At 43.9% G+C, this 15,397-nt stretch overlaps 1 protein-coding gene across 1 annotated transcript in view; it reads left to right on the top strand.

Moving 5' to 3' along the window:
* The window catches only part of hmgcll1 (3-hydroxymethyl-3-methylglutaryl-CoA lyase like 1), a 171,667-nt gene that overhangs the window by 2,320 nt on the left and 153,950 nt on the right, over positions 1–15,397 (top strand). The window contains exon 2 of the mRNA XM_078213591.1: positions 3,920–3,997. Coding sequence (XP_078069717.1) covers positions 3,920–3,997 — 78 coding nt within the window. The remainder of the gene's footprint in view (positions 1–3,919; positions 3,998–15,397) is intronic.

Here is a 15,397-nt window from a genome sequence, read left to right as displayed (position 1 = left end):
AGGCTGCCACTTGGGTGAAACATTTTTGTTTGGGTAAGTAAATCATTCGAATTGAAGAGATTAGTTACAACAGCTGGAAGAAAGAATGGAAAATATTTGAATGGAATTGATTTATTATTGTCACATGTATTGCAATACAGTTAAAAGTATTGTTTCTTGTGCGCTATACAGACAAAACATACCGTTTATAGGGGAGAAGAAAAGGATAGGGTGCAGAATATAGTGTTGCAGTTACAGATAGGGTGAAGAGAAAGATCTGCTTAATATATGATAGGACCATTCAAAAGTCTGATGGCAGCAGGGAGGAAACTGTTCTTGAGTCAGTTGGTGAACTCAGACTTTTGTATCTTTTTCCCGACAGAAGAAGGTGGAAGAGAGTATGTCAGGGGTGTGTGGGGTCCTTTATTATGCTGGCTGCTTTTCCGAGGCAGCGTGAAGTGTAGACGGAGTCATTGAATGGGAGGCTGGTTTACGTGATGGACTGGGCTACGTTCACACCATTTGAGGTTATGGTCAGCATAGTCAAGCCTGTTTGGTCAACTATAATTCTTGGAAGTGCAGGGTCGGATTAGGACAAGTCAGCATGGATTTAGTAAGGGGAGGTCGTGCCTGACAAACCTGTTAGAGTTCTTTGAAGAGATAACAAATAGGTTAGACCAAGGAGAGCCAATGGATGTTATCTATCTTGACTTTCAAAAGGCCTTTGACAAGGTGCCTCACGGGAGACTGCTGAGTAAAATAAGGGCCCATGGTATTCGAGGCAAGGTACTAACATGGATTGACGATTGGCTGTCAGACAGAAGGCAGAGAGTTGGGATAAAAGGTTCTTTCTCAGAATGGCAACCGGTGACAAGTGGTGTCCCGCAGGGTTCAGTGTTGGGGCCACAGCTGTTCTCTTTATATATTAACGATCTAGATGACAGGACTGGGGGCATTCTGGCCAAGTTTGCCGATGATACAAAGATAGGTGGAGGGGCAGGTAGTATTGAGGAGGTGGGGAGGCTGCAGAAAGATTTAGACAGTTTAGGAGAGTGGTCCAAGAAGTGGCTGATGAAATTCAACGTGGGCAAGTGCGAGGTCTTGCACTTTGGAAAAAAGAATAGAGGCATGGACTATTTTCTAAACGGTGACAAAATTCATAATGCTAAAGTGCAAAGGGACTTGGGAGTCCTAGTCCAGGATTCTCTAAAGGTAAACTTGCAGGTTGAGTCCGTAATTAAGAAAGCAAATGTAATGTTGTCATTTATCTCAAGAGGCTTGGAATACAAAAGCAGGGATGTACTTCTGAGGCTTTATAAAGCACTGGTTAGGCCCCATTTGGAGTACTGTGAGCAATTTTGGGCCCCACACCTCAGGAAGGACATACTGGCACTGGAGCGGGTCCAGCGGAGATTCACACGGATGATCCCGGGAATGGTAGGCCTGACATACGATGAATGTCTGAGGATCGTGGGATTGTATTCATTGGAGTTTAGGAGGTTGAGGGGAGATCTAATAGAAACTTACAAGATAATGAACGGCTTAGATAGGACGGACGTAGGGAAGTTGTTTCCATTAGCAGGGGAGACTAGGACGCGGGGGAGCCTTAGAATAAAAGGGAGTCACTTTAGAACAGAGATGAGGAGAAATTTCTTCAGCCAGAGAGTGGTAGGTCTGTGGAATTCATTGCCACAGAGGGCTGTGGAGGCCGAGACGTTAAGCGTCTTCAAGACAGAAATTGATAAATTCTTGATTTCTCGAGGAATTAAGGGCTATGGGGAGAGAGCGGGTAAATGGAGTTGAAATCAACCATGATTGAATGGTGGAGTGGACTCGATGGGCCGAATGGCCTTACTTCCGCTCCTATGTCTTATGGTCTTATGGTCTTATAACTGATCAATTAGTTTATGTGCCACATTGCTTATTGTACAATGACAAGAACCACTAACTACATTGTGCCTCTGTGGCCAACCCCTGCCCCCATCCCCCAATTCCTCATAGTAATAACTACATGGTTAACAAGCTGATAAATGACAATGTAATGAATTGAACATTTGTACCAATAGCAATTGTTCAAAGGATGGGAGAGTATAGTTATAATCAATAATGCTACTATTTCCACAGGAACAAAGTGAGCTGAAGAAATTTAATATATAAGTGAATGATTTATTTTGAAATACAAGTAAGTTTTTTTTTGCTAATCCTCACTATTGAAGAATGAAGTGGGGTAATTGAATTAATTTGATATTAAGATTGATTCTGAGATAAGCATTAACAGCTTTGAAGTAGACAAATGTAGTTATGAGCATTAACAGCATTAAAAGTAGACAGGTGTGGTTACTAGAGCTCTTTTTTGGCATGATGGTAAATATAGCCAACACATAGTCATGATGGCTATAGTGCTGTAGGAACTGAACTAGCAATGACAAATCATAAAACTTAATGACCTTCACAGGATTGATAAACAAATGTTAGAGTGATAAGAAGCACAGGCTGGGAGGATTTGATTGGAGGCATTCTCAGCCTCCCAGTAAGATAACAGGGAACATCTGCAGCCTGTGTAGTTCTATTTCCATGTTAGGTAGTGTAGTGAAAGATCTAAATGTTACGCAGCCTTTGTATCGGGGAGGCACCCTGTAGAACCAAACCATGTCTCCCTCGCACAAAAGTATTTTATTGAACTCAGACTTGAATGAGAATTTGATCATTTGTTGTGGTAAAAGATTGAGACCTCTCAAGTCTGTGTACTGGGATTTACTGGGATGATCCCATCAATACAAATTTGTTTTTAAAATGTTAATCTTTTGTTGTGAATATTGCTATTTATTTTCATGTGTTCATATGGAACCCCATGTTAATATTTGTTCATCTTTCTGCTGCCTTTCCAATTCCATACTGAATTTCTTTAGTAAAGTAGTATGGAACACAAAATACTCGGATGCCACCTTTGATATTCTGTCCTGATTGAAGTGATTCAGTGGAAGACATGATCGGACTCCCTTTTGATTTCATATTCTTCAGCTTCCTGCAATGGGAACTCTCCATTCCAGCACAGAGTTACAATTGCCCTGCCAGGTTGGATCTGACCCATTGGAGATTTGAAATCTGCAGCATTGATTTCAACCTGGAAGTCTCATTATGAAAATATCCCCTAAATGTTCATATTAAATGTGTGTCATTGAAACAATAGCATAATGTGACTTGTATTCCAGGGGATGTTTAGGGTCTCTTTGCAAGGTGAAAACAAACAAGTCCAACTACTGTATGTTTTTACAAGATTTGCGGTTTTCTCATAATATATTTTCTTCCGTCTGGTCACTTAAGGAAGGATTTGTGATGTTGATTCTTATGATATATTATCTTCCACCTGGAGACTGTAAGGAAGGCTTTCCTCTTTCACTGAAACTATGTCATATCACGGGGAGTAGATGAAAGAAAGATTTAGATAGCACCTTGCACAGCCACTGAACGTCTCAAAGTACTTTATAGCCAAGGAAATACTTTTGAAACATAGTCACTGTTGTAACATAAATAACACAACTGTTTGTTCCTAGTAATTTCAACAGCAATGTGATTTTGACCAAATAAGCAGTTTTTTGTGATGTTGATTGAGGGATAAATATTACCAAGACACCAAGGATAATTACCCTCTTCTACAAATTAATATATTTTCAGGGGAATCTTATCTGGATGAAGGTACATCTGACAGTGCTGTACTCCCTCAGTACTGCAATGGAATGTGCTCAAGTTCTGGAATGGGACTTGAACCCACAGCCTTGTGTGAGAGAGGAATCAGTGCTACTAACAGAACCCTGGATGACACGTGTGAGGAATATTGGTCCCAAAGCTTTGCAAATATATTGAATCCCAGAAAACAGCAGAAACGTGCCTGGTGGAATTTAAACTTTGCTTCAGTTTTTACTTTTTTTTTTACTTCCAGAAAAATGTTACACCAGCCCTCCCTGAATTTGTAAAGATAGTTGAAGTTGGACCTAGGGATGGTCTACAGAATGAGAAGGTATGTTTAATTTGGCAAAAAAATAATATTGAATACAGTAAGTCTGAGTGTAATTAGCTTACTTTGTGAATCTAAACCAAGAAAATAATTATATTTTGTCATAAGTATTTTTCTAAATTATGTTCAACATACCTTTTATATTGAACAGAGTTCAAAACTGAGATTGACAGATTTGTATTAGGCAGTGGCACTAAGGATTATGGAACCAACACAGGTAGATGGAGTGAAGGTACAAATCAACCTCAATTTAATTGATTGGTGGAACAGGCTCAAGGAGCTGAATGGCCCATTCCTGTGCCTATGTTCCATTCTACCTTTTAACTTTTATTTAGACGCTTATTGATTGACAGGGAGCTGAGTCTAGCAGATGAGCTATCTCCTCGTTGTACATATCCAAAAGATTCTGTGAGAGAGGGGAAATAAAGACTTTAGAGCAGATTTTTGTATTTTGTAGTTGTGCATTTGGTGATCAATGAGGTGGAATGCACCCAAATATCAAATACGCAATGCCCACTTTACCTAACACCAAGATAGGAAGTGTTTTCTCACATCATCTTGATGACTGAATGATTAAGTACATTAAGCTAAGTACATTAAGTTACAGGGATGGTGCAGGAGGGAGGGTTTCAGATACCTGGACAATTGGGGCTCTTTCTGGGGTAGGTGGGACCTCTACAAACAGGATGGTCTGCACCTGAACCAGAGGGGTACCAATATCTTGGGGGGGAACTTTGCTAATGCTCTTCGGGAGGGTTTAAACTAATTCAGCAGGGGGGTGGGTACCTGAATTGTAGCTCCGGTGTACAGGAGGTTGAGAGTAGTGAGGTCATGGATGAGGTTTCAGGGTCGCAGGAGTGTACTGGCAGGCAGGAAGGTGGTTTGAAGTGTGTATACTTCAACGCCAGGAGCATCCGGTATAAGGTGATCATAATGCCATTAGTTTCAACCTGATCGTGGATAAGGATAGATCTGGTCCTCGGGTTGAAGTTCTGAACTGGAAAAAGGCCAAATTTGATTAAATGAGAAGGGATCTGGGAAGTGTGGATTGGCACAGGCTGTTCTCTGGTAAGGATGTAAATGGAAAGTGGGAGGCCTTCAAAGGAGAAATTTTGAGAGTGCAGAGTTTGTATGTTCCTGTCAGGATTAAAGGCAAAGTAAATAGGAATAAGGAACCTTGGTTCTCGAGGGAGATTGTAACACTGATTAAGAGGAAGAGAGAGTTGTATGAAATGTACAGGCAGCAAGGAACAGATCAGATGCTCGAGGAGCATAAAAAGTGCAAGAAGCTACTTAAGAGGGAAATCAGGAGGGCTAAAAGAAGACATGAGGTTGCTTTGGCAGACAGAGTGAAGGAAAATCCAAAGAGCTTCTATAGGTATGTTAGGAGCAAAAGGATAGCGAGGGATAAAATTGGTCCTCTTGAAGACCAGAGTGGTAGACTGTGTATGGAACCAAAAGAGATGGGGGAGATACTAAATGGTTTTTTTGCATCCGTATTTACTGAGGAAACGGGCATGGAGTCTACGGAAATAGGGCAAACTGGTAGGGAGGCCATGGAACCTTTACAGATTAAAGGGGAGGAGGTGCTCGCTGTCTTGAGGCAAATCAGAGTGGATAAATCCCCAGGACCGGACAGGGTATTCCCACGGACCTTGAGGGAAGCTAGTGTTGAACTTGCAGGGGCCCTGGCAGACATATTTAAAATGTCAGTATTCACGGGGGAGGTGCCGGATGATTGGAGGGTGGCTCATGTTGTTCCGTTGTTTAAAAAAGGTTCCAAAAGAAATCCGGGAAATTATCGGCCAGTAAGTTTGACGTCGGTGGTGGGCAAGTTATTGGAAGGTGTGATACGGGATAGGATCTACAAATATTTGGATAGACAGGGACTTATTAGGGAGAGTCAACATGGCTTTGTGCGTGGTAGGTCATGTTTGACCAATCTATTAGAGTTTTTCGAGGAGGTTACCAGGAAAATGGATGAAGGGAAGGCGGTGGATGTTGTCTACCTGGATTTCAGCAAGGCCTTTGACAAGGTCCCTCATGGGAGGTTAGTTAGGAAGGTTCAGTCGCTAGGTATACATGGGGAGGTAGTAAATTGGATAAGACACTGGCTCAATGGAAGAAGCCAGAGAGTGGTTGTGGAGGATTGCTTCTCTGAGTGGAGGCCTGTGACTAGTGGTGTGCCGCAGGGATCGGTGTTGGGTCCATTGTTGTTTGTCATCTATATCAATGATCTGGATGATAATGTGGTCAATTGGATCAGCAAGTTTGCTGATGATACAAAGATTGGAGGTGTAGTGGACAGTGAGGAAGGTTTTCAAAGCTTGCAGAGGGATTTGGACCAACTAGAAAAATGGGCTGAAAAATGGCAAATGGAATTTAACGCAGACAAGTGTGAGATATTGCACTTTGGAAGGACAAATCAAAGTAGAACGTACAGGGTAAATGGTAGGACTCTGAAGAGTGCAATTGAACAGAGGGATCTGGGAATACAGGTACAGAATTCCCTAAAAGTGACGTCACAGGTGGATATGGTCGTAAAGAGTGCCTTTGGTACATTGGCCTTTATAAATCGGAGTATCGAGTATAAAAGTTGGAGTGTTATGGTAAGGTTATATAGGGCATTGGTGAGGCCGAATTTGGAGTATTGTGTACAGTTTTGGTCACCTAGTTACAGGAAGGATGTAAATAAGATTGAAAGAGTGCAGAGAAGGTTCACAAGGATGTTGCCGGGACTTGAGAAGCTGAGTTACAGAGAGAGATTGAATAGGTTGGGACTTTATTCCCTGGAGCGTAGAAGATTGAGGGGAGATTTGATAGAGGTGTATAAGATTTTGATGGGTATAGATAGAGTGAATGCAAGCAGGCTTTTTCTGCTGAGGCTAGGGGAGAAAAAAACCAGAGGGCATGGGTTAAGGGTGAAAGGAGAAAAGTTTAAAGGGAATATTAGGGGGGGGCTTCTTTACGCAGAGAGTGGTGGGAGTGTGGAATGAGCTGCCGGATAAAGTGGTAAACTTTTAACATTTAAGAAAAACTTGGATGGGTTCATGGATGAGAGGGGTGTGGAGGGATATGGTCCAAATGCAGGTCAGTGGGACTAGGCATAAAATGGTTCGGCACAGACAAGAAGGGCCAAAAGGCCTGTTTCTGAGCTGTAATTTTCTATGGTTTTCTATGGTTCTAAGGTGGGTGAGCTTGCAGCATGGGCTGGTACCTGGGATTTCGATGTTGTGGCCATCTCGGAGACATGGATAGAGCAGGGACAGGAATGGTTGTTGCAGGTTCCAGGGTTTAGAAAAGAGGGGGAAGTGTGGCATTGTTAGTCAAAGATAGTATTACGGTGGCAGAAAGGACATTTGATGAGGACTCGTCTACTGAGGTAGTTTGGGCTGAGGTTAGAAACAGGAAAGGAGAGGTCACCCTGTTGGGAGTTTTTTATGGACCTCCGAAAAGTTCCAGAGATGTAGAGGAAGGGATTGCAAAGATGATTCTGGATAGGAGCGAAAGTAACAGGGTAGTTGTTATGGGGGACTTTAACTTTACAAATATTGACTCGAAAAGCTATAGTTCGAGTACTTTAGAGGGGTCAGTTTTTATCCAATGTGTGCACGAAGGCTTCCTGACGCAGTATGTAGATAGACCAACAAGAGAAATTACCGACCGGTGAGTCTAACCTCAGTGGTTGGTAAGTTGATGGAGAGGATCCTGAGAGACAGGATTTATGATCATCTAGAGAAGTTTAGTATGATCAAAAGTAGTCAGCATGGCTTTGTCAAGGGCAGGTCGTGCCTTACGAGCCTGGTTGAGTTCTTTGAAAATGTGACCAAACACATTGACGAAGGAAGAGCGGTGGATGTGGTCTATCTGGACTTCAGCAAGGCGTTCGATAAGGTCCCCCATGCAAGACTTCTTGAGAAAGTGAGAGGGCATGGGATCCAAGGGGCTGTTGCCTTGTGGATCCAGAACTGGCTTGCCTGCAGAAGGTAGTCATGATGTGGAGATGCCGGCATTGGACTGGGGTAAACACAGTAAGAAGTTTAACAACACCAGGTTAAAGTCCAACAGGTTTATTTGGTAGCAAAAGCCACACAAGCTTTCGAGGCTCTGAGCCCCTTCTTCAGGTGAAGAAGGGGCTCAGAGCCTCGAAAGCTTGTGTGGCTTTTGCTACCAAATAAACCTGTTGGACTTTAACCTGGTGTTGTTAAACTTCTTATTGCCTGCAGAAGGCAGAGAGTGGCTGTGGAGGGGTCTTTCTCTGCATGGAGGTCAGTGACCAGTGGAGTGCCCCAGGGATCTGTTCTGGGACCCTTGCTGTTTGTCATTTTCATAAATGACCTGGATGAGGAAGTGGAGGGATGGGTTGGTAAGTTTGCTGACGACACCAAGGTAGGTGGTGTTGTGGATAGTTTGGAGGGATGTCAGAAGTTGCAGCGAGACATAGATAGAATGCAAGACTGGGCGGAGAAGTGGCAGATGGACTTCAACCCGGATAAGTGTGTGGTGATCCATTTTGGCAGATCCAATGGGATGAAGCAGCAGTATAATATGAAGGGTACCATTCTTAGCAGTGTAGAGGATCAGAAGGACCTTGGGGTCCGGGTCCAAAGGACTCTTAAATCGGCCTCGCAGGTGGAGGATGCGGTCAAGAAGGCGTACGGCGTACTGGCCTTCATTAATCGAGGGATTGAGTTTAGGAGTCGGGAGATAATGCTGCAGCTTTATAGGACCCTGGTTAGACCCCACTTGGAGTACTGCGCGCAGTTCTGGTCACCTCATTACAGGAAAGATGTTGAAGCCATTGAAAGGGTGCAGAGGAGATTTACAAGGATGTTGCCTGGATTGGGGGGCATGCCTTATGAGGATAGGTTGAGGGAGCTTGGTCTCTTCTCCCTGGAGAGACGAAGGATGAGAGGTGACCTGATAGAGGTTTACAAGATGTTGAGAGGTCTGGATAGGGTAGACTCTCAGAGGCTATTTCCAAGGGCTGAAATGGTTGCTACGAGAGGACACAGGTTTAAGGTGCTGGGGGGTAGGTACAGAGGAGATGTCAGGGGTAAGTTTTTCACTCAGAGGGTGGTGGGTGAGTGGAATCGGCTGACGTCGGTGGTGATGGAGGCAAACTCGTTGGGGTCTTTTAAGAGACTTCTGGATGAGTACATGGGATTTAATGGGATTGAGGGCTATAGATAGGCCTAGAGGTGGGGATGTGATCGGCGCAACTTGTGGGCCGAAGGGCCTGTTTGTGCTGTGGCTTTCTATGTTCTATGTTAAGAGGCCAGCCCACATTGGACTTGGTACTGGGTAATGAACCAGGCCAGGTGTTAGATTTGGAGGTAGGTGAGCACTTTGGTGACAGTGACCACAATTCGATTACGTTTACCTTAGCAATGGAAAGGGATAGGTATATACCAAAGGGCAAGAGTTATAGCTGGGGGAAAGGAAATTATGATGCGATTAGGCGAGATTTAGCTGGCATAGGTTGGGGAAGGAAACTGCAGGGGATGGGCACAATTGTAATGTGGAGCTTGTTCAAGGAACAGCTACTACGCGTCCTTGATAAATATGTACCTGTCAGGCAGGGAGGAAGCAGTCGTGTGACTAAAGAGGTTGAATCTCTTGTGAAGAGGAAGAAGGAGACTTATGTTAAGATGAGACGTGAAGGCTCAGTTAGGGCGCTTGAGAGTTACAAGTTAGCCAGGAAGGACCTAAAGAAAGAGTTAAGAAGAGCCAGGAGGGGACATGAGAAGTCTTTGGCAGGTAGGATCAAGGAAAACCCTATAGCTTTCTATAGGTATGTCAGGAGTAAAAGAATGACTAGGGTAAGATTAGGGCCAGTCAAGGACAGTCGTGGGAAGTTGTGCGTGGAGTCTGAAGAGATAGGAGAGGCACTAAATGAATATGTTTCGTCGGTATTCACACAGGAAAGGGACAGTGTTGTCGAGGGGAGTACTGAGATGCAGGCTGTTGGACTGGACGGGATTGGGGTTCATAAGGAGGAGGTGTTAGCAATTCTGGAAAGGGTAAAAATAGATAAGTCCCCTGGGCCAGATGGGATTTATGCTAGGATTCTCTGGGAGGCTCGAGAGGAGATTGCAGAGCCTTTGGCTTTGATCTTTGGGTCGTCATTGTCTACAGGAACAGTGCCAGAAGACTGGAGGATAGCAAATGTTGTCCCCTTGTTCAAGAAGGGGAGTAGGGACAACCCTGGTAATTATAGACTGGTGAGCCTTACTTCTGTTGTGGGCAAAGTTTTGGAAAGGATTATAAGAGATAGGATTTGTAATAATCTGGAAAGGAATAATTTGATTAGGGATAGTCAGAACGGTTTTGTGAAGGGTTGGCCGTGCCTCACAAACCTTTATTGAGTTCTTTGAGAAGGTGACCAAAGAGGTGGATGAGGGTAAAGCGGTTGATGTGGTGTATATGGATTTCAGCAAGGACGTCTCTGAGCAGTTACAGGACATTCATAAAGGTGAGGGTGAACAGCCAGAAGTCGTTGTACACATTGGTACCAACGACATAGGGATGAGGTCCTGAAGTATGAATATAGAGAGTTAGGCAGAAGGCTAAAGTGCAGGACTTTGAGGTTAGTAATTTCTATTACTGCTGGTGCCACATGCTAGCAAGAGTAGGAATAGGAAGAATAGACAAATAAATGTGTGGCTTGACAATTTGTGCAGGAAGCAGGAATTTAGATTTGTGGATCATTTGGATCTCTCCTGAGGCAGGTGTGACCTGTTCAAGAGGGACTGGTTACATCTGAACTGGAGGGGGACGAATATCCTGGTGGGGAGATTTGCTAGAGGCACTCGGGAGAGTTTAAACTAGTTTGGCAGCGGGGTGGGACCCAAAGCAGTAGGGAGATAGAAGAGAAGGTTGAGGACAGCATGGAAGTTAAAGAGAGCATGTTAAATAGTAAAGGCAGTGTTAGTGATTTAGTACTAGACAGGTCAGGCAAAAGTAGGGCAGAGAGCAAGGGAAGTCTAGATTAAAGAATCTTTGTTTAAGAAGGGTCGCAAGAATAATCCAGTTAATTACAGGCCGGTGAGCACCATCAGTGGTAGGGAAATTATTGGAGAGGATTTTTCGAGACAGGATTTATTCCCACTTGGAAATAAGTGGATGTATTAGTGAGAGGCAACATGGTTTTGTGAAGGGGAGGTCATGACTCACGAACTTGATCGAGTTTTTCGAGGAAGTGACAAAAATGATTGATGAGGGTAGGGCAGTGGATATTGTCCACATGGACTTCAGTAAGGCCTTTGACAAGTTCCCTCATGGCAGACTGGTGCAGAAGGTGAAGTCGCATGGGATCAGAGGTGAGCTGGCAAGGTGGATAAAAAACTGGCTCGGTCAAAGAAGACAGAGGGTAGCAGTGGAAGGGTGTGTTTCTGAATGGAGGGCTGTGACAAGTGGCATTCCTCAGGGATCAGTGCTGGGACCGTTACTGTTTGTAATATATATAAATGATTTGGAGGAAAATGTAACTGGTTTGATTAGTAAGTTTGCAAACGACACAAAGGTTGGTGGATTTGCAGATAGCGATGAGGACCATCAGAGGATACAGCAGGATATAGATCGGTTGGAGACTTGGGCGGAGAGATGGCAGATGGAGTTTAATCCGGACAAATGTAATGCATTTTGGAAGGTCTAATATAGATAGGAAATATACAGCAAATGGCAGAACCCTTAAGAGTATTGATAGACAAAGGGATCTGGGTGTACAGGTACACAGGTCACTGAAAGTGGCAATGCAGGTGGAGAAGGTAGTCAAGGCGGCATTCGACATGCTTGCCTTCATCGGCTGGGGCATTGAGTTTAAAAATTGGCAAGCCGTGTTGCAGCTTTATAGAACCTTAGTTGGAATATAGTGTTCAATTCTGGTCACCACACGACCAGAAGGATATGGAGGCTTTGGAGAGGGCACAGAAAAGATTTGCCAGGATTTTGCCTGGTATGGAGGGCATTAGCTATGAAGAGAGGTTGGAGAAACTTGGTTTGTTCTCACTGGAATGATGGAGGTTGAGGGGTGACCTGATAGAAGTCTACAAGATTATGAGAGGCATGGACAGAGTGGATAGTCAGAAGCCTTTTCCCAGGGTGGTAGAATCAATTACTAGAGGGCACAGGTTTAAGGTGCGATGGGCAAGGTTTAAAGGAAATGCACGAGGCAGAATTTTTTACACAGAGAGTAGTGGGTGCCTGGAACTCGTTGCCGGGGGAGGTCGTGGAAGCGGATACGGTAGTGACTTTTCAGGGGCGTCTTGACAAATACATGAATAGGATGAGACTAGAGGGATTTGGTCCCCGGAAGAGTAGGGGTTTTTAGTTCAGTCGGGCAGCATGGTTGGTGCAGGCTTGGAGGGTCGAAGGGCCTCTTCCTGTGCTGTAATTTTCTTTGTTCTTTGTTCTAAACTGCATTTATTTCAATGCAAGAGGCCTGATGGGTAAGGCAGATGAACTCAGGGCATGGATGAGTTCATGGGACTGGGATATTATAGCAATTACTGAAACATGGCTAAGGGAAGGACAGGACTAGCAACTCAATGTTTCAGGGCGCAGATGCTATAGGAAAGATAGAACAGGAGATACGAGAGGAGGGGAAGTTGCGTTTTTAATTAGGGAGAATATCATGGCAGTACTGAGGGGGGGATATTTCTGAGGGTTCGCGCACTGAGTCGATATGGGTAGAAATGAGAAATAAGAAGGGGCAGATCACTTTGATAGGGTTGTACTATAGGCCCCCAAATAGTCAGCAGGAAATTGAGGAACAAATATGTAAGGAGATTACAGATAGTTCCAAGAAAAATAGGGCGGTAATAGTAGGGGATTTTAACTTTCCCAACATTGACTGGGACGACCATAGCATTAGGAGCTTGGAACGAGAGAAATGTGTTGAGTGTATTCAGGAGGAATTTCTCATTCGGTATGTGAATGGCCTGATTAGAGAGGGGGCAAAACTTGACGACCTCTTGGGAAATGAGGAAGGGCAGGTGACAGAAGTGTTAGTGAGGGATCACTTTAGGGCCAGTGACTATAATTCCATTAGTTTTAAGATAACTATGGAGAATGATAGATCTGGTCCAAAGGTTAAAATTCTAAATTGGGGAAAGGTCAATTTTGGTGTTATTAGACAGGAACTTTCAAAAGTTGATTGGGGGGTTTGTTAGCAGGCAAAGGGACATCTGGTAAGCAAGAGGCTTTCAAAATTGGGTTAACCAGGGTTCAGGAGAAGCACATTCCTTTTAGGGTAAAGGGCAACTCTGGATGACTTGGGGTATTGAGGCCCTGGGCAAAAAAGAAGGTGGTGGCATTTGACATGTATAGGCAGCTGGAAGTGTATAGAGGGTGTCGGAGTAGAGTTGAGAGAGAAATCAGGAGGGCAAAAAGGAGACATGAGATTGCTTTGACAGATAAGGCAAAGGAGAATCCAAAGGGCTTCTACAAATGCATAAAGGCAAAAGAGTAACTAGGGAAAGTTTAGGACCTCTTGAGGATCAACAAGGTCAGCTATGTGTGGATCCAGAAGAGATGGGTGAGATCCTAAATGAATATTTTTCATCAGTATTTACTTTGATTAAAGCATGTATGTTAGGGAGCTTGGGGAAATAAATAGTGATACTTTGAGGAGTTTACATATTACAGAGAAGGTGGTGCTGGAAATCTTAAAGCCCATGAAGGTAGATAAATCCCCGGGACCTGATGAAGTTTATCCCAGGACGTTGCAGGTTCCCTAGCAGAGATATTTGAATCACTGACAGCCACAAGTGAGGTGCCTGAAGATTGGAGGATGACAAATGTTGTGCCTTTGTTTAAAAAGGGTTAATAGAACATAGAACATTACAACGCAGTACAGGCCCTTCGGCCCTCGATGTTGCGCTGACCTGTGAAACCAATCTAAAGCCCATCTAACTTACACTATTCCAATATCATCCATATGTTTATCCAATGACCATTTTAAATGCCCTTAATGTTTGTGAGTCCACTACTGTTGCAGGCAGGGCATTCCACGTCCTTACTATTCTCTGAGTAAAGAACTTACCTCTGACACCTATCCTATATCTATCACCCCTCAATTTAAAGCTATGTCCCCTCGTGCTAGCCATCACCATCCGAGGAAAAAGGCTCTCACTGTCCACCCTATCTAATCCTCTGATCATCTTATATGCCTCTATTAAGTCACCTCTTAACCTTCTTCTCTCTAACGAAAAAATATGTATGTTGTATGGAAAAGCCTGGAAACTACAGGCCGGTGAGCCTAATGTCTATAGTGGGTAAGTTGCTGGAAAGTATTTTGAGAGACAGGATCTACAGGCATTTAGAGGGCAAGGAGTGATTAGGGACAGTCAGCATGGCTTTATGAGTGAAACATCATGTCTCACGAATTTGATTGAGTTTGTTGAAGGGGTAACCAAGGTGGTAGATGAGGGCAGTGCAGTCAACGTTGTCTACATGGACTTTAGCAAGGCCTTTGACAAGGTACCGCATGGTAGGTTGTTACACAAGGTTAAATCTCACAGGATCCAGGGTGAAGTAGCCAATTGGATACAAAATTGGCTTGATGACAGAAGACAGAGGGTGGTTATAGAGGGTTGATTTTCAAACTGGAGTCCTGTGACCAGTGGTACGCTTCAGGGATTGATGCTGGGTCCACTGTTATTTGTCAGTTATATTAATGATTTGGATGGGAATTTAGGAGGCATGGTTAGTAAGTTTGCAGATGACACCAAGATTGATGGCATTGTGGACAGTGAGGAAAGTTTATCTAGGATTGCAACAGGATCTTGATCAATTTTGCCAGTGGGCTGATGAATGGCAGATGGAGTTTAATTGAAATAAATGTGAGGTGATGCATTTTGGGAGACCAAACCAGGGCAGGATTTACTCAGTTAATGGGTGTTGGGAGAGTTACAGAACAAAGAGATAAATGCAAAGTAATGCATTTTGGAAGAACTAATGTAGGGGGGAGTTATACAATAAATGGCAGAGCCATCAAGAGTACAGAAACAGAGGGACCTGGGTGTGCAAGTCCACAAATCCTTGAAGGTGGCAGCACAGGTGGAGAAGGTGGTGAAGAAGGCATATGGTATGCTTGCCTTTATAGGACGGGGTATAGAGTATAAAAGCTGGAGTCTGATGTTGCAGGTGTATAGAACGCTGGTTAGGCCACATTTGGAATACTGCGTCCAGTTCTGGTCGCCGCACTACCAGAAGGACGTGGAGGTGTTAGAGAGAGTGCAGAGAAGGTTTACCAGGATGTTGCCTGGTATGGAGCGTCTTAGCTATGAGGAGAGATTGGGTAAACTGGGCTTGTTCTCCCTGGAAAGACGGAGAATGAGGGGAGCCCTAATAGAGGTGTACAAAATTATGAAGGGTATAGATAGGGTGAACAGTGGGAAG

The sequence above is a fragment of the Mustelus asterias genome, chromosome 5, assembly GCF_964213995.1.
Source record: "Mustelus asterias chromosome 5, sMusAst1.hap1.1, whole genome shotgun sequence".
NCBI classification, from domain to species: domain Eukaryota; kingdom Metazoa; phylum Chordata; class Chondrichthyes; order Carcharhiniformes; family Triakidae; genus Mustelus; species Mustelus asterias.
This window is presented reverse-complemented; position numbering and strand designations above follow the sequence as displayed.